A 23,285-nucleotide genomic window follows, 5' to 3' on the forward strand; every position below is an offset into this window, starting at 1 on the left:
CCGAAGCGAGGCGGGCTGGCTCAGCGAGGCAGAGGCAGCGGGGGAAGATGGCGGCCGTCGACCCACAGCGGGGCTGGACCATGGAGCAGCTACGCAGCGAGCAGCTACCCAAGAAGGACATTATCAAGTTTCTACAGGACCACGGTTCAGATTCGGTATCAGAGGCGGCGGGGCGGCCGGGCTTAGGCGGCCGAGGGACGCCTCACCCCCCCGGAGATGCCCTTACATTCCGTATTCCTCCGATCCCCCGCCCTCGTCCTGCTGCGGCCCGGGGCCGGGTGGCCGGAGAGGCCTCGCGTGCGCTCGGAGCCACGCTCCCGCCCCGCGATCGCCCCGCTGGCGAGAGTAGGGCCGCTTTAACACCGGGGCCTCCCGGCAGCGGTCGGGGAGTTAGAACCTCATCGGGATCCTGGAGTGAGGATACGGCCATTAATAAAATGAGCCTGGAGACACTTGCAGTTGAGGCTGGTGGGGGGTCTGGGGCTTCGACGAGCCCTCCTGAGGGGAGTGCGAGTGTGCGGGAGCTGGGCAGGGATCGGGTGTCTGCGGGACTGATGTGCGCGACTTGCTTCGATTAGTACTACTGAACACTAATGCCCGCGATTGTTTTTTAATCCGTACATTTCTATTTAATTTTAACGTGAACCCTTTCAATAATTGTTTCACCCTTATACTGGGTTATTACATGCGCAATTCATGTAAACGGTCTCCCGTGTTATAAACAAAGAAGTCTATTTCATGTTCTTTCTGTAAAATTTTATTTACTGATTTGAGGGTAGGGAGAGTGAAACAGAAACACCCATCTGTTTCTGTATGTGCCCTGATCCGGGATGGAACTGGCTGCCAATCCGGACGATGCTCTTATCAACCCAGCCAGGGCTTTTCGACCTTTTTTATAGTGTGTGCTTTGCATTTTTCAGCATAGTCTCCATCTTAACAGATGGATGATCTTGTTGTCACAAGAGTCTTCTTTCAGAAATTAAGATCATTCAATCAAGATCAACAATTTAAATTGTTGAGTGAGTGTCACAAGTTACTTTGTTAGACTCTTCTTTCTGAAATTAAGATTATCCAATTAAGATCAACAATTTAGTGCTCGCTTCAGCAGCACATATACTAAAATAGGAACGATACAGAGAAGGTTAGCATGGCCCCTGCGCAAGGATGACACTAAAAAGAAAAAAGATCAACAATTTAAATTGTTGAGTGAATGTACAATTTGTTATACCAGAGAAATAGAAGCAGCAGTCAGCATCTGGTTTCTCTACAATTTTTTAAATTTAAATTCTAATCCAGCCTGACCAGACTGTTGCGCAGTGGATAGGATAGAGCATCGGACTGGGACACGGAGGACCCAGATTGAAAACCCCAAGGTTGCCAGCTTGAGTGCGGCTCAACAGCTTGATCACAGGGTCACTGGCTTGAGGCCAAAGGTTGCTGGCTTGAGCAAGGGGTCACTTGCTCTGCTGTAGCACCCCCCCCCCCGCCCCATCAAGGCACATATGAGAAAGCAATCATTGAACAACTAAGGGGCTGCAATGAAGAATTGATGCTTCTCATCTCTCTCCTTTTCTATCTGTCTCTCCCTCTGTCCCTGTCAAAAAAAAAGTTCTAATCTAGCATTTAGAAATATTATTTCTGGGCTCCTTTAAGAAAAGTGTAGTTTTCACTTTGAGTTAGAGATATAATTAATTTCCTAGCCTCCGTCTCCATGCTCCTGAACAAGCATCCTGACATCAGTAAATATTTATACATCTATAGCAAGAACTGTGCTCAGTGTTTGGAGAGACAAGGATAAAAAAGAAAGATCATGCTTCAGGGATACCATTTCATACCATTTTACCATTTTAAGCCAATTCATACTTCCACTAGAACACTAGAATAGAGTAGGCATATCATTTATTAACATGTAATGCCTCAATCCTCCATCAGATTCTTATAAATCATCCCAATGGGGCATCTAATGTAAAACAGGCCAATTTCAAGAGACTCAGATTCAAAATATTTTTAAAACATGCTTTTAAGTGCATATTCTCCAGTGTTCATTCACATACTTAAACCTATATTTGACAATCAACAATTTATTGATCATAAGATATCAAGGCAATGTTTTATATTTTGGAATCTTGTTATGGAAATCACAACAGTGCTAAAACAACTGATTACTTCTGTTTAATCTAAGTAACCTTTCCCCAGCAGCCTTTATCAGAACATTTCTTTAGGAGTAGTAGAGAAAAAAATACAAAAGAATAATGTTAGAAAAACTGCTTTATCAAAAGGTTAAAACAGAACAACTGAGAAGGTAAGAAAATGAGGAATCAAGCAATGACCACAAAGCAGAAAAGGAAGCAGAATAAAATAAAATCCCCACGTTATATGATTTATTTTTTTCCCCACAGACAGTCAGCGGGATAGATAGGGACAGACAGGAAGGGAGAGAGATGAGAAGCATCAATCATCAGTTTTTCGATGCAACACCTTAGTTGTTTATTGATTACTTTTTCATATGTGCCTTGACCGTGGGCCTTCAGCAGACGGAGTAACCCCTTGCTCAAGCCAGCGACCTTAGGTCCAAGCTGGTGAGCTTTGCTCAAACCAGATGAGCCCACACTCAAGCTGGTGTCCTTGGGGTCTTGAACCTGGGTCCTTCGCATCCCAGTTCGACGCTCTATCCACTGCGCCACCACCTGGTCAGGCCCCATGTTATATGATTTTGAATTGAAAAATAATTTTAATGACTTGATACACCAAAGTTCAGTAGTTTTTTTTTTTGTTTTTTTTTTACAGAGACAGAGAGAGAGAGTCAGAGAGAGGGATAGACCGAGACAGACAGGAACGGAGAGCTGAGAAGCATCAATCGTTAGTTTTTCATTGCGCATTGCAACACCTTAATTGTTCATTGATTGCCTTCTCATATGTGCCTTGACCACGGGCCTTCAGCAGACCGAGTAAACCCTTGCTCGAGCCAGCGACCTTGGGCTCAAGCTGTTGAGCTTTTGCTCAAACCAGATGAACCCCCACTCAGGCTGGCGACCTTGGGGTCTCGAACCTGGGTCTTCCACATCCCAATCCGACGCTCTAACCACTGCGCCACCACCCGGTCAGGCCAAAATTCAATAGTATTTTGGTGTCCATCTGCCAACTTTGAAAGAAAAGTAATTATTTTGTGGATTACTCTTACAACCCTACAATTATTACAATCACAACATAGTTGTGATTATTGATTTTCCACTATAATACAGAAACTGAGTCTAGGAAAACTTAGTCCCTAGTCTAAAATCAGCTAGGATTTTAACCAAAAAGGTCTAATTCCACAGCCCATAAATTTAACCGCTGTATATCCAGTGTAGTGTAACAGTGCTTCTCAGTCTGCCAAGAATAGGTTACAGGTATGTTAGGTTAGCTGTGCCCAGGATGGCTGGAGGCTCACGCTGTGCCAGGAGCAGCTTCGCCTAGTTACCAAATTGTGCTTGCTATACAAAAGTGCTTTTCAGCCCTGGCCCGTTGGCTCAGTGGTAGAGTGTCGGCCTGGCGTGCAGGAGTCCCAGGTTCAATTCCTGGCCAGGGCACACAGGAGAGGTGCCCATCAGCTTCTCCACCCCTCCCCCTCACCTTCCTCTCTCTCTCTTCCCCTCCCACAGCCAAGGCTCCATCGGAGCAAAGTTGGCCCGGGCGCTGAGGATGGCTCTGTGGCCTCTGCCTCAGGCGCTATAATGGCTCTGATTGTGGCAGAGCGATGCCCCAGATGAGCAGAGCATCGCCCCCTGGTGGGCATGCTGGGTGGATCCCGGTCGGGCACATGCGGGAGTCTGTCTGATTGCCTCCCCGTTTCCAACTTCAGAAGAAAAAAAAAAGTGCTTTTCTTTGAGTTCCATGATGGAAAAAGGGTTAGTACTCACCCCTGTGACTCCTACATACAGTTCCAGTCTAGTAAATAATTCTTATAAGTACCCAATATGTTTTTTAATCTTTCTTAAATCTTTTTTCTTGTTATGAAGTAGGGTATAAAATATATTTATTTCATTTTTTTCTATCATTAGTAGTACTGTTGAAAACAATTACTAAAGTAAAAGATCATTTTGTAATTTTAGACCCTTATATGAAGGAAATTATTTTCACTATTTTTTCTTTATAGTTTCTTGCAGAACATAAATTATTAGGAAACATTAAAAATGTGGCCAAGACAGCTAACAAGGACCATTTGATTACAGCCTATAACCATCTTTTTGAAAGTAAGGTGAGTATTGTTATATTTTCTTGCCAGAATATCATTTTGGATATTCCCCTCAAAAAAAGTTTGAATGTATTTATTTGCACATATGTTAAAGTTTTTACACTTGCAATTTTTCTTAATTTTAACCATAAATGGACTGTCAAATCTAGCTAGGCTAGTCTGCAGTTTAATATTTTGAAAGGGAAAAGATTTTTTAAAATAATTCTCTAGGCCTGACCTGTGGTGGCGCAGTGGATAAAGCGTCAACCTGGAAACGCTGAGGTTGCTGGTTCAAAACCCTGGACTTACCTGGTCAAGGCACATATGGGAGTTGATGCTTCCTGCTCCTCCCCCCTTCTCTCTCTCTCTCTCTCTCTCTCCTCTCTATAATGAATAAATAAAATCTTAAAAAAAAATAATTCTCTAGTTTTATCTAGTTTAAGACAAAAAATTCTTAAGGGCACTGAAAAATTATAAACCCAAAGTAAGTGCTATTTTATTTATAAATTTAAAGTCTCTGTTATGCTTGTGCTGAGCCGTTTTTTGTTGTTTGTTTGTTTTTTAGAAGAAAGGAGGGGAGATAGTGAGGGAGGCTCCCACATGTGCCCCAACCAGGATCCACTCAGTGGATCCACTCATGAGCAACCCTCATCTGGGGCCGATGCTCGAGTACCAAGCTATTTTTAGTGCCTAAGACTGATGGCTCCAGGGGAGCTATCCTCAATGCACAGGGCCATGCTCAAACCAATCAAACCACTGGCTGTAGGAGGAAAAGAGGAAGAGAAGTAGGGGGGAAGAAGCAGATGGCCATTTCTCCTATGTGCCGTGACCGGGAATTGAACTCAGAACATCCACACCCCTGGCCGATGCTCTTATCCACTGAGCCACCAGCCAGGGCCATGCTGAGCCTTTAGAAAAATAAATTTTTAGCCTGACTAGGCGGTGGCTCAATGGATAGAGTGTTGGACTGGGATATGGAGGACCCAGGTTCGAGACCCTGAGGTCGCCAGCTTGAGCGCGGGTTCATCTAGTTTGAGCAAGGTTCACCAGCTTGAGCCTAAGGTCGCTGGCTCGAGCAAGGGGTCGCTCGGTCTGCTGTAGCTCCCCGGTCAAGGCACATATGAGAAATCAATGAACAACTAAGGAACCGCAACAAAGAATTGATGCTTCTCATCTCTCCCTTCCTGTCTGTCTCTATTTCTCTCTCTGTCTCTGACACACACAAACAAAATTTCTTTTAAAAAAAATATTTACCAATATATCTTCACTATGAAGTGACTGTCTTCCACAAAGAGGAATCTTTATTGAGGAGTTATTTGAATTGTATTCATATCTCTAGGTCATGGTTCTCATTTCAGAATTTATGTTATGAAATAGTTTAAGGGTCATAATTTATTGATTAAAGTTCTTAACATAAGATTCTTTCTTTGTTCTTATTTAGTTTCTATTTATTTACATTTGAGCGATGTAGCCTATATTCATAGTGCAGGTAGATGTTCATTTAATTGAGAAGCTGAATATCTAGATATCTCTCCTAGCTTTTAGCCTGTCCTAAATATGATAAACATTAGAATATTTTCCTTACAGCGTTTCAAGGGTACTGAAAGTTTAAGTAAAGTGTCCGAGCAGGTGAAAAATGTGAAGCTTAATGAAGATAAACCCAAAGAAACCAAGGCTGAAGAGACTCTGGATGAGGTTTGTATGTAATATTTTCTTATTCAGTTCTTACATGAATTTCAGAAAAGCAGGCAGTCCCCAAGTTATGAACAAGATACATTCTGTAAGTTTGAAAATGTTTATATGCACAAAAAGGTAAACATAAATACTATGTTAAGACAAACATCTGTATAAGTTGCATTTAATAGGTAAATATACCTGTTCCAACTTACATACAAATTTAGCTTAAAAACAAACCTACAAAACCTATCTTGTTCATAACTAAGGAACTGCCTATATTTGCTTTACAGCACTGATTTCTCATAGTGAGGGGTAGATGAGTATGGTGACTTAAGAGTGAACCAAACACTGATTTGGAGTGTGTCTCCCTTAGGTGTACTGAGTAGGGCCTAAGGTGGAGGGAGGGGGAACGGGTACCTAAGAACCAAAACAGTGCTTTTTAATTTTTTTTTTTAATTTTTTGCATTGAGAGTGGGAGGAAGGGAAAGAGAAGGAGAGAGAGAAGCATCAACTTGCTGTTCCACTTAGTTGTTCCATTTAGTTGTTCCATTTAGTTGTGCACTTACTGGTTGCTTCTTGTATGAGCCCTGACTGGGGATCGAACCCACAACCTTGGCATGCCAGGAGGACGCTTTATCCACTGAGCTTCACAGTCAGGAAGTCCTTTTCTATAAGATACTTCTAGCTTTGTATTTCATATTGCCTCTAAAGCTATTTTACGGTACTGATTCTGTAGCCAAGTTGGACAGAGGGAAACTCATTTTGATTATTTTTAGCTTTTTCAAATATACATGGTGTCCTTGGCAACAGAAATAGTTAATCCAGGCCTGGCTGGAGGGTGTGGACTCATCTTCTCATCTTTACCAACCCAGTTCTTATGTTTTGGTACAAAGGTTTGAAGAACCAGATAAAATCATTACTGCAAATGGACAGCCTTTGTGGAGCTGAAAGCTTTTAGAATAGCCTCAGTAGAGCTAAACTGATTATAATCTTGCCACTTTTAATAATATCTTAATTAATCTCGTTCCCAGCAGTCTTAGTATCAGCGATAATAATCTAATAATGATAATATTAGTTCTTACAAAGAGATGTAGCCTATTGATAAGGATATTACATTTGGATATTACAGTAGTAGAAAGAGTATGAAACCAGGTACAGAAGTATAAATGTTTTGTGGTTAAAATTAGATAATTTGTATGATTTTATTGGTTGGAAAGCACCTATTAATGTTTGTGGGTATGTATACACAGTAAAGGTCTTTTGAGGTTTATCACAACTGTATTATTTGGTAAATGTTATACTGGGCAAATGTTGAGCTGCTAATAAAGTAAATAGAGGTACAGTAATTACTAAAAGGGTTACAAAAGCAAATGGCAACATAGTTACTTTTCAGGAAATTGGGGTAAAGGATGTATAAGGCAGCAGACAGTAAGTATACCATTAAGAGGTTAAAAAAAGAATTACAAGTGAAAGTAAAAAGCTATAAGGGCTGGAGACAATCTGGACAGCTCTTGTGAAGGTCCTAAACTATCTCCTTTTATTTAAGACCAACTGGCCAATTTGAGCCAAATTATGTGCTCTCATTGTCTTTCTAGCACCTGACTCCATAGCCTCGTGGCCAATATATTGCTGATTCCTGATATCTTCTTTCTCTGTTGGTGCTTTGGGACTGCAGAGCAAGCACAGTGAAGAAAAATAAGCATGAAAGTGTTTAATAGGCTTGGTATATAGTTGTGCTTAATGTCACCCAAGAATGTTTTTTAGTTTGACAGCTACTCAGCAACTTTTACAATATCCCTCACTCAGTTCCCCATCACATTGCCATATAACCTATTTGACACTTTTAATAAATTCTCAATCCTCTCTTACTCCTTTCTCATGATACACTCTGTGTTCTATTTTATCAGAATATTAACATAGCTGTAACCATTCTCTCCTTCCCAGCATAAAAGTTCTCTGAATCTTTGTCTTTTTCATTCCCATGTCTCCCTCAGGGCTAATGCTCTCAAACTTCTCCTCTTTCAAATCTTGAATCCTTTTTGATGCTCAAGCATTCCAAGGCCTCAAACCTCAGTGTTGGAAAAGTCACTAATCACCTGCCTTCATTCTCTTTCTTCTTCCATTCAGTCTCCAAATGGTAATTCTAGTAAGCTTTCTAAACTATTTTGCAAACTACACCTTGCTCAAGAATCTTTAGTCCTGCCTGACCTGTGGTGGCGCAGTGGATAAAGCGTCAACCTGGAAATGCTGAGGTCGCCAGTTCGAAACCCTGGGCTTGCCTGGTCAAGGCACATATGGGAGTTGATGCTTCCTGCTCCTCCCCCCTTCTCTCCCTCTGTCTCTCTCTCCTCTCTCTCCCTCTCTGTCTCTCTCTCCTCTCTAAAAATAAATAAATTAATTAAAAATATATATATAAAAAAAAAATCTTTAGTCCTGACCAGGTGGTGGCGCAGTGGATATAGCGTTGGCCTGGGACACTGAGAACCCAGGTTCGAAACACAGGGGTTGCTGACTTGAGTGTGGGCTCATCAGGCTTGAGTGCAGGGTCACTGGCTTGAGTTGTGGAATCATAGACATGACCCCATTGTCGCTGGCTTGAGCCTAAAGGTCACTGACTTAAAGCCCAACATCACTGGCTTGAGCCCAAGGTCGCTGGCTTGTGCAAGGGGTCACTGGCTCAGTTGGAGTCCCCTGGTCAAGGCACATATGAGAAAGCAATCAATGAACAACTAAGGTGCCAATATTATGAGTTGATTCTTCTGTCTTTCTCCCTTTCTGTCTGTTGTCTCTGTATTTCCCTCCATCTCTCTCTCACTCTTTTTTAGAAAAAAAAGAATCTTCAGTAATTATGTTTAGAACTGTGCTGTCCAATGTAGTAGTCACTAGCCATATGTGACTACCAAGTACTTTGTGGCTCTTCTGAATTAAAATGCACTTTCAGTGTAAAATACTCAGTTTCAAAGGCTTAGTATAATTATTTTTAAAAGGTCATAAAATCTCAGGATTTTTTTAATTGATTACATTTTGAAATGATATAGCAAATGTATTAGGTTAATGTAGTAACTAGACTACTTAAAATTACATTTGTGGCTCTTACTGGTTTTCTACTGGACAGAATTCTTTTTCTTTTTTTTTTACAGAGAGAGAGAGAGGGATAGATAGGGACAGACAGACAGGAACGGAGAGAGATGAGAAGCATCAATCATCAGTTTTTCATTATGACACCTTAGTTGTTCATTGATTGCTTTCTCATATGTGCCTTGATCGCAGGCCTTCAGCAGACCGAGTAACCCCTTGCTTGAACCAGCGACCTTGGGTCCAAGTTGGTGAGCTTTGCTCAAACCAGGTGAGCCCGCGCTCAAGCTGGCGACCTCTGGGTCTTGAACCTGGGTCTTCCGCATCCCAATCCTTTGCTCTATCAACTGAGCCACCGCCTAGTCAGGCTGGACAGCATTCTTGACATTCAAAGTCTTCCAGTGTCTAGCCTCTGCTCAGTTCCAGATTTACTATTTCTATACAAACACTCCTTTTCGGCCACAAATGTTTGCTATTGTCTACAAAACTGCCCTTCCCCACTTCCAAACTTTATTACTTGCTCAGTGTGCCTTTTCTCTTAACTTCCCTATTTGTCAGTTTTAAGTCTACTTTAACACACTGGTCAAGTTTTCACCATTCCAGACTTGATTGTATACTTAACTGTGTACGTTTTTGTAGCACACGGTACCTATATTATTTAAATCTACCTTATTTTAATACAAAGAACCTTGTCTAGCCTGACCAGGCAGTGGTGCAGTGGATAGAGCATCAGACTGAGATGCAGAGGACCCAGGTTCTAAACCCCGAGGTCACCAACTTGAGCACGTCTTATCCAGCTTGAGTGCGGGCTCACCAGCTTGAGCGTGGGGTCACTGGCTTAATTAAGTGTGGGATCATAGACTTGTGACCTCATGGTCGCTGGCTTCAGCCCAAAGGTCGCTGGCTTGAGCAAAGGGTCACTCGCTCTGCTGTAGCCCCCTGGTCAAGGCACATATGAGAAAGCAATCAATGAACAACTAAGATGACGCAACAAAAAATTGAGGCTTCTCATCTCTCTCCCTTCCTGTCCCTATTTTTCCTCTCTCTCTCTCTCTCTCTCTCTGTCTCTGTCACAAAATAAAATAAAGAGAACCTTATCTAATAGCTGTTACTGGATTTTAAATAAATCAGTCATAGTCAATTTTTTTTTTCTATTGTGCATTAAATATTGTTGAGAAAAGTTTTCAAGTATGAATGAATATTGGATGATAGAAAATATAGGGGCTGGCAACACTAGGTTTACAGTTGTAATACAAATAAGTAATACAAGGATTAAATAATATAGGAATAAACTGTTTTGCATATTCACAATTATAAACCTACTTTTGCCCACCCCTGTGTAAGCTGGGGCAGGATCTCACTCAATAATCAGAAATGACAAAGTATTCAAGTCAAAAACTTGAGATTCATCCTTTAGAAATCCTTCACATTTAGTCAACACCAAATTCTGTTGATTCTGCATATAACTTTTGTTATCCTCACTGTTAGCACCCTAATGTAGACCTGGACTACCAACTAGAATAATCTCTTCCTAATAAGTCTCCTCGCATCACTTTTTTTTTCCCTGTTTTGTTTTTTTTTTTGTTTGTTTTTTTTTATGTGTGTGTGTGTTTTGAGAGAGGAGAGCAAGAGGGTAAGAGAGATAAGAAGCATCACTTCACAGTTGCTCTCACTTTAGTTGTACGTTGAATTTCTTGTACATACCCTGACAGGGGCCATCCCAGAGTCCCATTGCTCAAGTCAATGATCTTTCAGGCTCAAGCTGGCAAGTGTGTGTAGACCGTGCCCTGCTCAAGGCATCCCCTGCGCTGATAACCCCATGCTCAGAGCCAGCGACCTTGGGGCTTCACAGCAGCGATCTCAGCCTTCTGGGTCATTGCTTTATCCACTGCACCGCCACCAGTCTGGCATCACTTCCACTTTTGATTCCCTATCCATTCCTCACACTGGATCACAGTGATCTGTTTGAAACACAAACCCAATTCTATACCTCCTTTCTTGGAAACTCTTAATTGGCTGCTCAATGACCTGAACGTAAAAACCCAAATTCCTAACATGCTACGTGTCTAGCTTCATCTCATACCATTCTCTCTATTTCTCCCTTGCAGATTATACTATTCTTGCTCTTCTCTGCTATGAATAGGCTATTCTCTATTGTAAACCTTCCCTCTATCACCTGAGTAACCTTCTCATCTTTCAGGATACAGTTCAAACATTACATCAGAGTGACTTCTGCCAGCCAGGACCATGTCTGTCAACTCACCTATGTAACTCTAGTTTCTAACACATAGAGATGTTCAACTATTTCTTGAATTAATAATAGGAATGGTTATATAATGCAGTCTCATTTTTAGAGGCTGTGATGTGATCGAGTTAATTGTACTTGAATGATTACTCTAAAAGTCCCTTTATTTCTGGGTTTAGAAGTACCTAGGTTAGACCTAATCTTGGGAATATAGTTCTTCTATTCACTTTGGACTAAGAAACTGCCATAAAGCCAGGTTCATTCAAGCATATAACTCTAGGACAGCCTCGGAACTGATGTGGCTTCTCACCATGAGCCAACCATTCTTGCAATGAAAACCAAAATCAGATCATATAACTAGAGCGGCAGAGTGTGTTATGTACTCTAGATACCAGAAGTCCCAGCTTGTTTCCTGGCATCATTAGAACCTGTACATTGTGTCTCCTACTTAAAGATTCACAGTGCCTATTAGCTAATGACCCCTTTCAGAAGTCATGCAGAACAGAGGCATATTTAACTATGACATCCTGTTTTCCAACCTTAATTACATTAGACCTTACAGTGTTAACAATATCAAATAATGAGTGATGCATAAAAGACACTGTGAAACACTGAATTGAAAGCTTTCAGTGGGCAGATTGAACTTTCCCTGTTAAGATTGAACCATAACCAGTGATTTAATGTGTTTGAATTATTTTAGGACCTCTAATGTAGATAACACAACATACCCATGCAACGTCAGGCAACAAATAGAAAAACAATGGAATGACATTAAAATTTAAAATGTTTGTGGGTTTTGTTTTTTAAAAATTTTTATTCATTTTAGAGAGAGAAAAGTAGGGGGTAGAAGGGAACGAGGAGTGGGAAGCACGAACTTTTTTCTCGTATGTGCCTGACCGGGTAAGCCCAGGGCTTCAAACCAGCAACCTCATCATTCCAGGTTGATACTTTAACCACTGTGCCAACATAGGCTAGGCTAAAATGTGATTTTTTGTTCACTAATCATACCATATCCATTCAAAAAATGTATGTAATTTAAAATAGTCTCAGATAATAGATATATGTAGTCATTCTCATTTTGTAGCTTTTAAATTTAATTAAAATTATTAAAAATTTTGCCTGACCTGTGGTAGCACAGTGGACAAAGCATCGTCCTGGAACGCTGAGGGCGCTGGTTCAAAACCCTGGGCTTGCCTGGTCAAGGCACATATGGGAGTTGATGCTTCCTGCTCCTCCCTCCTCCTTCTCTCTCTCTCTCTCTCTCTCTCACTCACTCTCTCCTCTCTAAAAATAAAATAAAAAAAATTTTTTTTAATTATTAAAAATTTTAATATATAGCCTGACCTCTGGTGGCGCAGTGGATAAAGCGTTGACCTGGGAACACTGAGGTCGCTGGTTCAGAACCCTGCACTTGTCTGGTCAAGGCACATAGGGGAGTTGATGCTTCCTGCTCCTCCCCCCTTCTCTATCTCTCTCTTTCTCTCTCTCTCTCTCTCCACCTCCTTCCTCTCTAAAAATGAATAAATTAAAAAAAATTAAAAAAATTAATAAATTTTAAAAAAAATTTAATATAACTAGATTTTTATCAACTATATATATATATTTTTTTTTTTTTTTTTTTTTACAGAGAGAGAGTCAGACAAGGGCAGACAGAAACAGAGAAATGAGAAGCATCAATCATTAGTTTTTCGTTTGCACATTGCAACACCTTAGTTGTTCATTGATTGCTTTCTCATATGTGCCTTGACCGCGGGCCTTCAGCAGACTGAGTAACCCCTTGCTCGAGCCAGTGACCTTGGGTCCAAGCTGGTGAGCTTTTGCTCAAACCAGATGAGCCCGCGCTCAAGCTGGTGACCTCGGGGTCTCGAACCTGGGTCCTTGGCATCCCAGTCTGACGCTCTATCCACTGCGCCACCGCCTGGTCAGGCTGTCAACTATATTTTTTAAACCATTTATCTGATATGAAAAATAACATGCTATTTTTTTTGAAAGAGACAGAGGGAGAGTCAGAAATAGGGTCAGACAGACAGGAAGGGAGAGATGAGAAGCATCAATTCTTCACTGCAGCACCTTAGTTGTTCACTGATTGCTTTCTTATACATGCCTTGACTGGGGGACTACAGCAGAGTGAATGACCCCTTGCTCAAGGCAGCGACCTTTGGGCTTAAGCCAGCGACCATAATAAGGTCATGTCTATGGTCCCACACTCAAGCTGGTGAACCCATGCTCAAGCTAGATGAGCCTGAACTCAAACTGACAATCTTGGGTTTTCAAACCTGGGTCCTCTGCATCCCAGTCTGATGCTCTATCCACTGTGCCACTGCCTGGTCAGGCAACATACTATTTTTAAGTACAAAGTAACACCTAGAAATGAACATGTTTAACATTCCAGAATGGGTTTTTTTTTAATTTTTTAAGATTTTACTTATTGGCCCTGGCCAGTTTGCTCGGTCAGATAAGAGCGTTGTCCTGAAACAAGGTTGCATTGGAAGCAACCAGTGAATGCACAACTGAATGCTTCCCCCTCCCTCTCTCTATCTCAAAAAAAAAAAAAAAAAAGTTAAGCCCTGGCCGGATGGCTCAGTTGGTTGGAGCGTCATCCCAGAGCACAGAGGATGCCAGTTCAAATCCCCAGTCAGGGTACATACAGGAACAGCTTGATGTTCCCTGTCTCTCTCTCCTGGTCTCTCAAAAAAAAATTATTTATTTTATGGGTGGGGAGGGGAATAAGAAATATCAACTCATAGGTACTTCACGTTTTTAGTTGTTCATTGGCTCCTTGTCAAATGTGCATTGACCAGGCAAGCTCAGGGTTTCAAACCAGTGACCTCAGCATTCGAGGTCAGTAGTCTATCCACTGTGCCACCATAGGCCAGGCCCAGAATGTTTTCTTTAACATTTTTAAATTTCTTATGCATATATTTATTTAATAGTTGAGATTTTATTGTAGTTAGAATTTTTTGATTTTTCACTTAAGAATTTTCCACATTTTTAAAAATGGCATTATATTACCATAAAATGTGTTATTTTGCCATTATAGATAATAGTGTATCAGATAACCACATCAAGATTTTTTCCTTAATTTCAAATTATTTCTTGGGCGTATACTTCTATAAATAGATTTATTACTTATCATACTTTGTTTTTTTTGTTTCTGTTTTGTTTTTGTGACAGAGAGAGGGACAGAAAGGGACAGACAGGAAGGGAGAGATGAGAAGTATCAATTCTTCATGCGGCACCTTAGTTGTTCATTGATTACTTTCTCATATGTGCCTTGACCGGGAGGCTAGAGCAGACGGAGTGACCCCTTGCTCAAGCCAGTGACCTTGGGCTCAAGCTGGTGAACCTTGCTCAAACCAGGTGACCCCACGCTCAAGCTGGCGACTTCGGGGTTTCAAGCCTGGGTTCTCCCTGACCCAGTCCAACGCTCTGTCCATAGCACCACTGCCTGGTCAGGCACTTAATCACACTTTGAACATTTTTAAATTGCATTCCAAATAGGTGACACCAGTTCACACTGCTACCAACAGACACGTGAACATTTATAGTACTGTAAAATAAGTTTGCAGGGGGGCCCTGGCCGGTTTGCTCAGTGGTCGAGCGTTGGCCTGGTGTGCAGGAGTCCCGGGTTCGATTCTCAGCCAGGGCACACAGGATAAGCGCCCATCTGCTTCTCCACCCCACCCCCTCTCCTTCCTCTCTGTCTCTCTCTTCCCCTCCCGCAGCCAAGGCTCCATTGGAGCAAAGTTGGCCCCAGGCGTTGAGGATGGCTCCATGGCCCCTGCCTCAGGTACTAGAATGGCTCTGGTTGCAACAGAGCAACACCCCAGATGGGCAGAGCATCGCCCCCTGGTGGGCATGCCGGGTGGATCCAGGTTGGGCGCGTGCGGGAGTCTGTCTGCCTGCCTCCCCATTTCCAACTTCAGAAAAAAAAGTTTGCAGGGGGAATGTCAGGGAGGAGGTTAATGCTTACTTTTATAATGCACAGTGTACTCATACTGTGAGTGAGTAACTTCCTTTTAATTTAGGATGGTAACCTACCTTTAGCTCAAAGTGCTAATCCTTACTTTGAGGTACATAGTGCTTTTTACCCTATCTAGGCCTTTCTCTATAAAAGATGAGGAAATGCCTGACCTGTGGTGGTGCAGTGGATAAAGCATTGACCTGTGATGCTGAGGTCGCTGGTTCAAAATCCCAGGCTTGCCTGGACAAGGCACATATGCGAGTTGATGCTTCCTGCTTCTCTCCTCCCCCCTTCACTCTTACTCTCTCTTTCTCATCTCTCTCTCTAAAAATGAATAAATAAAATATAATTTAAAAAAATTAAAAGATGAGGAAATGCTGTGAAATTAAATGACTTGACGTAAGAAAATGACTTGTATACTACCTGACATTCCATAAATGCTTAAGGTAGTAAAATGGTTAAGATGATGAGCTTTATATCCAAGCTACCTGATTTCCAATTCCACTCAGCCACATAGGAGCTGTAGGCCTAGGCAAGTTACTTAACCACTCTAGCCTTGCTTCCTTATCTGCAAAATAGGGATAACATAGGGATAATAATCCCCTCATGAGGAAGAGAAAATTAAAAGTTAATTTATTACAGAATAGTCATGTGGATGTCAAGTAAAGCAAAGGAAATATAGTCAATAATATTGTAGTAACTGTGTGGTGCCAGGTGGGTACTTGAACTATTGGCTCACTTTGTAAAGTGTATGATTGTCTATATACTTTGCTATACACCTGAAACTGATAAAAAAATATTGAATGTATGCTGTAATTAAAAAATAAAAATTTTTAAGAGGAAAACAAAGTGATTATCCTCCCTCAATTTAATTTGTCAGGCATTAGGAATAGTGCCTGGCATATAGAGTGCTCAATAGATTTTAACTATTAACATCAACAGAGGCTGTCATTATCACTATAACTTGAGGCATTTTGGTATAGTGAAAAAACCAGAGGCTTTGGAATCAGACAAACCCATAGCCATGTTCATTCTCCACTACTCATTAGCTCTGCTGCATGAATTCCCTGAACCTGTCTCCTCATCTGCAAGTAGGTGATACCTTCAGAGGATTGTTAGGATTAAGTGGAATGTCATGTGTAATTGACAAGTAAACAATAGGTGTTGAATATCTCTTCCTTTCCCATTACTAAATATTTTATACTGTCACATTTATATATATTGTGATTAAGAAATTGCTTTCCTTATAATATATAAGGTTATCACCACAGATTAGCCTTTAGCTTTAAAAAGAAGAAAAAGACCGTGATAATACTGGTTTTTTCTAGGAAATATGCTTATGGTAATGTGTATAGATAAGTCTATTCACTGTGTGAACTTCAAAGTTCAGAAACAAACGCAATGTTACTGTTTTCATTCTAATTAGATATAATAAAAATATTTACTATTGTCAATTATTGGTGCTAAAACCACTAAATCTTTTGAGAAAATGTCACAGTACTATAATAATATTTCCAACATTGGGAAATAACAATTCTTTTTATGATTTCTTGAATAATTAACACAATCTTGTCAAAAGAACATTGTTTCCAAACAAGCTGGAAGTTATCTGAAATTAATAAAAATCCTAGTTACTAATATTCTCATCAGACTTGAAATGATAGTGACTTTTTTTAAAAACTCATAGAGGTGAACTAAAAGCAAAATAGTTTGTTACCAAATCTTTGAAACTCTGACCAGACTTAGGTCATAGTTGGCTGTATTAAGTACTTTGCCATCCTTCTGAAAGGAGGACATGAGTTAATGATTCTATGTATGTGTTGTCTTTGTTTTTAGGGTCCACCAAAATATACAAAGTCTGTTCTTAAAAAGGGGGATAAAACCAATTTCCCCAAAAAGGGAGATGTTGTTCACTGCTGGTATACAGGAACACTACAGGACGGAACTGTTTTTGATACCAATATTCAAATGAGTAAGTCTTAATGTAATTTTCTTTTGGGTGTTAAGCCTTGCAAAATATATGTAGATGAATGGTTGGCAATACCTTTTTCTTGGCTCTCCTATTTTCTAGTCTTTTGCACCTGTGATTTGCTTTGGCTGGGTAAAGAAAGACTCTTGGTCATTGAAAGATAAAAAATAAAGCAGCTTAGGCTCTGACAGGTTGGCTCAGCGGTAGAGCGTCAGCCCGGCGTGTGGAAGTCCCAGGTTCAATTCCCAGCCAGGGCACACAGGAGAAGTACTCATCTGCTTCTCCACCCTTCCCTCTCTCCTTTCTCTCTCTCTCCCCCTCCCACTGCCAAGGCTCATTGGAGCAAAGTTGGCCTGGGCTCTGAAGATGGCTCCATGGCCTCTGCCTCAGGCACTAGAAATGTCTCCAACCACAACAGAGCAATGCCCCAGATGGGCAGAGCATTGCCCCCTAGTGGGCATGCCAGGTGGATCCCAGTTGGACACATGTGGGAGTCTATCTCTTTGCCTCCAGCTTCTCACTTCAAAAAATACCAGAAATAAAGAAAAGAAAGAAAGAGAGACAGGAAAGAGGGAAGGGAAGGGGAGGGGCAGGGAAGAGGGAAGGGGGGAGGGGGAAGGGAACGGAAGGAAAAGGAAAGAAGGAAAAAAGTTTAAACTTGGTTAATGTCCCAAAGTGAGGACATTATGTTAATACAGAAGGCAGGATACCCTGCTATTTTAGTTGTATAAATATAGGTGCTTCCCCTCCCCTGTTTAGACTGTAATTGTCTTTCTATCCAGAATTTTATTACCTGGCTTTTAGAGGTTTTGTTTGTTTTTTTCAAACATATAGTATGATAAGTTCTGAAATTAAGTTAAAGACTTAAATCCTGTGTTTTTCCATTGAAATTTTATTTCACCATTAATTATAAGGAAAATCTGTTTTACAGGTTCAAAGAAGAAGAAAAGTGCCAAGCCTTTAAGTTTTAAGGTTGGAATAGGCAAAGTTATCAGAGGAGTAAGTAAAAATGGCGGTGGTCAATGGAGACTGGCACGTGCTACCTGTGACCTGGTGCTATAGAGACTAGGATTGGGGAAATCATGAAAACAATCTCTGGAGTCTGACAACTGTTCTGGCACAAGTTAATAAGGTCTCCGGGTCTCGGTGTCCCCATCTATAAAATAAGAACAGTACAGCCTACCTTAACATTAAAGAGTTAATGAATGTCACTTAAACCATGTAATACAGCAGAGACTCAAATATTTCCCTCCAGCATACCCCCCCTTTCTTCTTCATAATTTTTAGAATGTTTGGCTTTTTAAATTTGTCTTTAAGATTCTTGTAAGAAGTTACATGGCTGTAGTACCACTTATAACGTGATCAAGAAAGGTAAAATGTTTGTTCCAGACGCGGAACATCAGTAAAAAAAAAAAGCAAGTTCTGTAGTTCTCACTTCACAACCGAGACTCAAAACACCAGAAAATCTTTTGAACATAAGTAAGTATGCCTTTACCCACCTTTACCTGTGAGAGATTAACAGAGGGAAGCTGAGAAAAAGGGAAGCTGGGCTAGCTGTACCTGAACACTGCAGTGTACAAGCGACAAGAACACCTGATTATCAGCGTCATTAAATTGGGTTGTCGTGCTAGGGCCCACTCATTATTTTAAATTGTCTTTACTAAGGACATGAGACATTAATAACTGAAACACACATTTAAATGCGGTATGACAGCCTTCACTGTGTTATTCTTTGTACTGTGGGTGAGTCCTAAAATATGGTTCAATCATATCCAGAGCACAAAATATAATTTAAAAGGTTTAATTGAAAATAACCTTACCCCTCTACCTGAATATACAAAATCAATAGAAACTACTTGTCAAGTTGAGCTATTTTTCTATTTCTATAACTAATTTGCTTACTGGTACATTTCTAGTTAACCGTATTCTTAATTGCCAGTATGTGACAAATCTGTCTCTATCCCTTAAACTTTATGTGACGTTTACATTTCAACAGAGTATATATTTGTCATGTATTCTATCTACTTTTATTGTGTGGAACTAGTTTTGGTAACTGGCTTTAAGTTCCAAATTTGGATCTTAGCAGTAGTCCAGAAACTTCTAACATTTGATAGTTTAACCTTCTGCAAAGCATACCAATGCTCTAGCATGTAGTCTGTTTTATGAACCATTATAACTCCACTATTATAATTTTGTAATTTTAAGATAGTTGTAGAATGAATACTTAATGTCTATCCTTATAAAATGAGATGATTGTCCTATGATATAAAAATGTAGCAAAAATTTTATGGCAAGTGTTAATAGTTTTCATTTTCTTTTTTTTTTTTGTATTTTTCTGAAGCTGGAAACGGGGACAGTCAGACAGACTCCTGCATGCGCCCGACCAGGATCCACCTGGCACGCCCACCAGGGGGCGACGCTCTGCCCACCAGGGGGCGATGCTCTGCCCCTCCAGGGCGTCGCTCTGTTGCGACCAGAGCCACTCTAGCGCCTGGGGCAGAGGCCAAGGAACCATCCCCAGCGCCAGGGCCATCTTTGCTCCAATGGAGCCTCTGCTGCGGGAGGGGAAGAGAGAGACAGAGAGGAAGGAGAGGGGGAGGGGTGGAGAAGCAGATGGGCGCTTCTCCTGTGTGCCCTGGCCGAGAATCGAACCCGGGACTTCTGCACACCAGGCCGACGCTCTACCACTGAGCCAACCAGCCAGGGCCAATAGTTTTCATTTTCTACACCATTTGAATATTGTACTAAAACAATTGTGTAATATATCCTTTTTTCATTGAGGAAATAAAGGACAATGATTTTAGGATTCATACAAGGACATTACCTTAATGAAATCCAGTAATAAAATGTTTTACATATATATATATATAAATAATCTTGCCAGTCTTCTGGTTTTGCATGTATTTTTGCAAATCGTGTTTTCTTCTTGCCTTTAGTGGGATGAAGCACTCTTGACTATGAGTAAAGGAGAAAAGGCTCGACTAGAGATTGAACCAGAATGGGCTTACGGAAAGAAAGGACAGCCTGATGCCAAGTATCCTTTTTTCCTTTGTAATTAAAAAAAGACCACTAAGAAAGATCACCCGAAGGTATTAAAGATGTCTAGGTTAACCTCCTAGTCAGGAATCCTGTTCAAATCAGTAGGACTGATTTTTAGATGCTTTTGTATCAACACCTCCAATATAAACAAGTTATTATTTTCTATTGGCACAAAGTATTCAAAGTTGAGCTGGAATCTACCTTTATCCCCTCTTATTCATGTCCTTAATTTTCAAGACTTAAACTGTGAGGTTTAAGTTTTCCTCTTTAAAAAGCAATTCTTAATGTTTGAAGAGTTTTACTTTAAGTTAAGGTGCCCAGTAAAAACAACTGTAGCACTCTGGCCTGATAGCTCAGTTGAGTGGAGCAGAGCATCATTCCAAAGTGCCAGGGTTGCTGGTTTGATCCCGGGTCAGGGCATGTGCAGAAGCAGATCAATATTCCTGCCTCGCCCTCTCTTTCTCCCTCCCTATCCCCCCACCCCTCAAATCAACAAACATTAAAAAAAAAAAAGAAAAACTGTAGCAGCTGACTAGGCTGTGGCACAGTGGGTAGAGCATTGGGCTGGGACACAGAAGACTCAGGTTTGAAACCCTAAGCTAGCCCACTTCAGTACAGGCTCATCCAGCTTGAGAGCGGGGCTCACCAACTTTAGCACAGGATCATAGACATAACCTATGGTCGCTGGCTTGAGTTCAGCCACTGGCTTGGATCCAGGGTTGCTGACTTGAGCAAGGGCTCACTCGCTCTGCTGTAGCCCGTCAAGGCACATATGAGAAAGCAATGAAGAATTGATGCTTCTCATCTCTCTCCCTTCCTGTCTGTCTGTCCCTCTCTCTGTGTCTCTGTTGCCCCCCCCTCAATATTTTTAAAACTGCAGCAAAATATAGGATGCAGATATGACTCACGGTAATTTTTTTTTTTAATTTTTTTTTTTTATTTATTCATTTTAGAGAGGAGAGAGACAGGGAGAGAGAAGGGGGGAGGAGCTGGAAGCATCAACTCCCATATGTGCCTTGACCAGGCAAGCCCAGGGTTTCGAACCGGCGATCTCAGCATTTCCAGGTCAATGCTATCCACTGTGCCACCACAGGTCAGGCGCGGTAATTTTTATTACATTATAATTTCAGGCAATTATAAATTAGTACTCAAAAGCTCAAAAATAGAACACATGTTGGAGATTACCAATTGTGAAAAGAAGGAGGCCATGGGTCCAACATACTGTAAGCATTTGTGATTAATACTAATGACAGCAACTTCTTTTCAAATAGGTTGTTTGTGAACATAAAAAAAAACAACTGACTCCCAACCATCCCAACCAAAACAATCCAATAGATAAGTAGGAAGGTAGTTTTTTCTATTGTTGGTTCCATTCCCATTCGACTAGTTGGATTTTTGGAAGTCCTCTCTAGTTTTAACAATTAAAATTATTTGGGAATATAATAGTCTCCTCTAAGCCTATGAAAATGCAATGGCCAACTACAGTTCCCTCTCTCATGTGAAGCACCTCAAGACCAATCAGATAAAATTCACACTTTCTCTAAACTCAGCATCTTAAAATTCACAGCAAATATCAGGTACTGCCTCCAATGAATTTTGATATATACCCAGACTGACTGAAAAATAAAAAAATTTTTTGGAATACTGAATAACAGTCCTTATTAAGTGGTGGCTAATTAGGGAGTACTAGTTAGGCATCCAGGTAAGGAAGATCCCAGTCCATAAGCTCAACTTATGTAGTCCGCCTATGACCTCCATTCACAAAGATATCTGTATTAGGAACACTAGGCTGGTATATATTCTCTGAATCAGCTATAAGGTCCTTTTTTTCTGGGGTTTGTTTTTTTTTAAGAATTAAGGAAAATAAATTTTCTCATATCTGGTTTATGAACATACTCATCTGAGAATAATATTAAACTGTATATATATAATATATACATGTGTGGTGCATGCATGTGTGTATAGTAACATTCTAGATATTTTGTATGTGGGAAGCATATAAATTTTTTGTACATAGTCATAGCCATCTAGTCTAAAATTTTCAGTTAGGAAACTACTATAGTTTTATTTAAGTGTTCTTGCTCCATGGATAATGTGTGTGTGATCAACCTATCTTGCCATATGTTCCATTTAGTCTTTGGCATTAACATCTCAAATCTGTGAAGCTGGCCATGTTGTGGTGAGAAAAGTGAGTGATTTCTGGTCTTCCGCCAACCTTCCTGTAAACCCAGCCAACAGAAAGAACTGATATAGTGATCCTCACTGTTTGACCAGGGACACAATGCTCACTGTTAATTAGAGCAAATTAATCTTCTGGTAGCAGCTCATTCCACATATAATCTAAAACCAGTCTAAAGCAGAAGAAAGTGAAGGTTCTTTCAGTAAGTCTGAACATGAAAAAAATTAATGAAAATAATTATTGCTATGTCTGACCTATCCAAACTTTTAGTTTGTTTTCAATTTTCCATTTTAAACTGGCGAAGGTTAATTGCATGTTTTTACTATTACACCCTATTCTTTGGAGTTAATTGCAAAATCCAGTCTACATAATTATAATTTTAGACTAAGATTATTGGAAATGATGAGGGGCAATTTTTATCATATTTACCTTGACTTACTCAACAGAATTCCACCAAATGCCAAACTCATTTTTGAAGTGGAATTGGTAGATATTGATTGAAATAGCAATGCTTCAGATCCAAAGATATGAGTAATGTCCTTGAAGAAACTTAGGTAACTAATTACAGCTGGTTACTATTGTAAGGGAAGAGTCAACTGGAAAATTCAAAAAGTCACATTAGAACTTGTTTACTTTCTCCCCAAACTTTTAAGAAATGTAATCCATTATAAATCCCTGAAGGTTATAATATTTTACTACAGCTGTAAAATACTGGTTAGGGAGAACTCATTTCTTTTACCTCATATTGTAAACTAAAAGGCTCAATAAAAATTTATCCAATATCTTGGTTTGTTTGGTGCTAATAATATTAATGCTCTGATGAGGTAAACTAGGACTAAGACTTCATCAAATCAGGGAGTAACAGTCAAATTGTCTGGACAGCTTTGCCAGAGACAGTCATTTTTTTTTTTTTTTTTACAGAGG

At 40.4% G+C, this 23,285-nt stretch overlaps 1 protein-coding gene and 1 non-coding gene across 3 annotated transcripts; both read left to right on the forward strand.

The window, feature by feature from the left end:
* On the forward strand, positions 1–23,145 carry FKBP3 (FKBP prolyl isomerase 3). 2 transcript variants are annotated; one of them, XM_066342841.1, is made up of 7 exons: positions 1–155; positions 4,136–4,237; positions 5,801–5,908; positions 17,011–17,146; positions 18,075–18,142; positions 20,080–20,177; positions 22,808–23,145. In XM_066342841.1, exons 1-7 carry the CDS (start codon positions 48–50, stop codon positions 22,860–22,862), a joined length of 675 nt encoding a protein of 224 aa, XP_066198938.1. In that variant the 5' UTR covers positions 1–47; the 3' UTR covers positions 22,863–23,145. The 2 variants fall into 2 exon arrangements, with proteins under 2 accessions (XP_066198938.1, XP_066198936.1); XM_066342839.1 differs by lacking the exon at positions 1–155 and adding an exon at positions 2,898–3,155.
* Positions 1,093–1,199, forward strand: LOC136377784 (U6 spliceosomal RNA). Its single transcript, XR_010746414.1, has one exon. It is a non-coding gene; the product is annotated as a U6 spliceosomal RNA (small nuclear RNA).
* Positions 23,146–23,285: the final 140 nt, after the last annotated feature.

This window comes from Saccopteryx leptura, chromosome 6 (genome assembly GCF_036850995.1).
Source record: "Saccopteryx leptura isolate mSacLep1 chromosome 6, mSacLep1_pri_phased_curated, whole genome shotgun sequence".
Classification (NCBI taxonomy): domain Eukaryota; kingdom Metazoa; phylum Chordata; class Mammalia; order Chiroptera; family Emballonuridae; genus Saccopteryx; species Saccopteryx leptura.

Excerpts from the sequence above, each read along its gene's own strand:
- FKBP3 (XM_066342839.1), top strand. The coding sequence starts at position 2,916 with ATGTGCCTTGACCACGGGCCTTCAGCAGACCGAGTAAACCCTTGCTCG. Across the intron at positions 4,238-5,800 it reads ACCATCTTTTTGAAAGTAAG|CGTTTCAAGGGTACTGAAAG; the intron begins GTGAGTATTGTT and ends TTTTCCTTACAG. Across the intron at positions 20,178-22,807 it reads AAAGGACAGCCTGATGCCAA|AATTCCACCAAATGCCAAAC; the intron begins GTATCCTTTTTT and ends CTTACTCAACAG.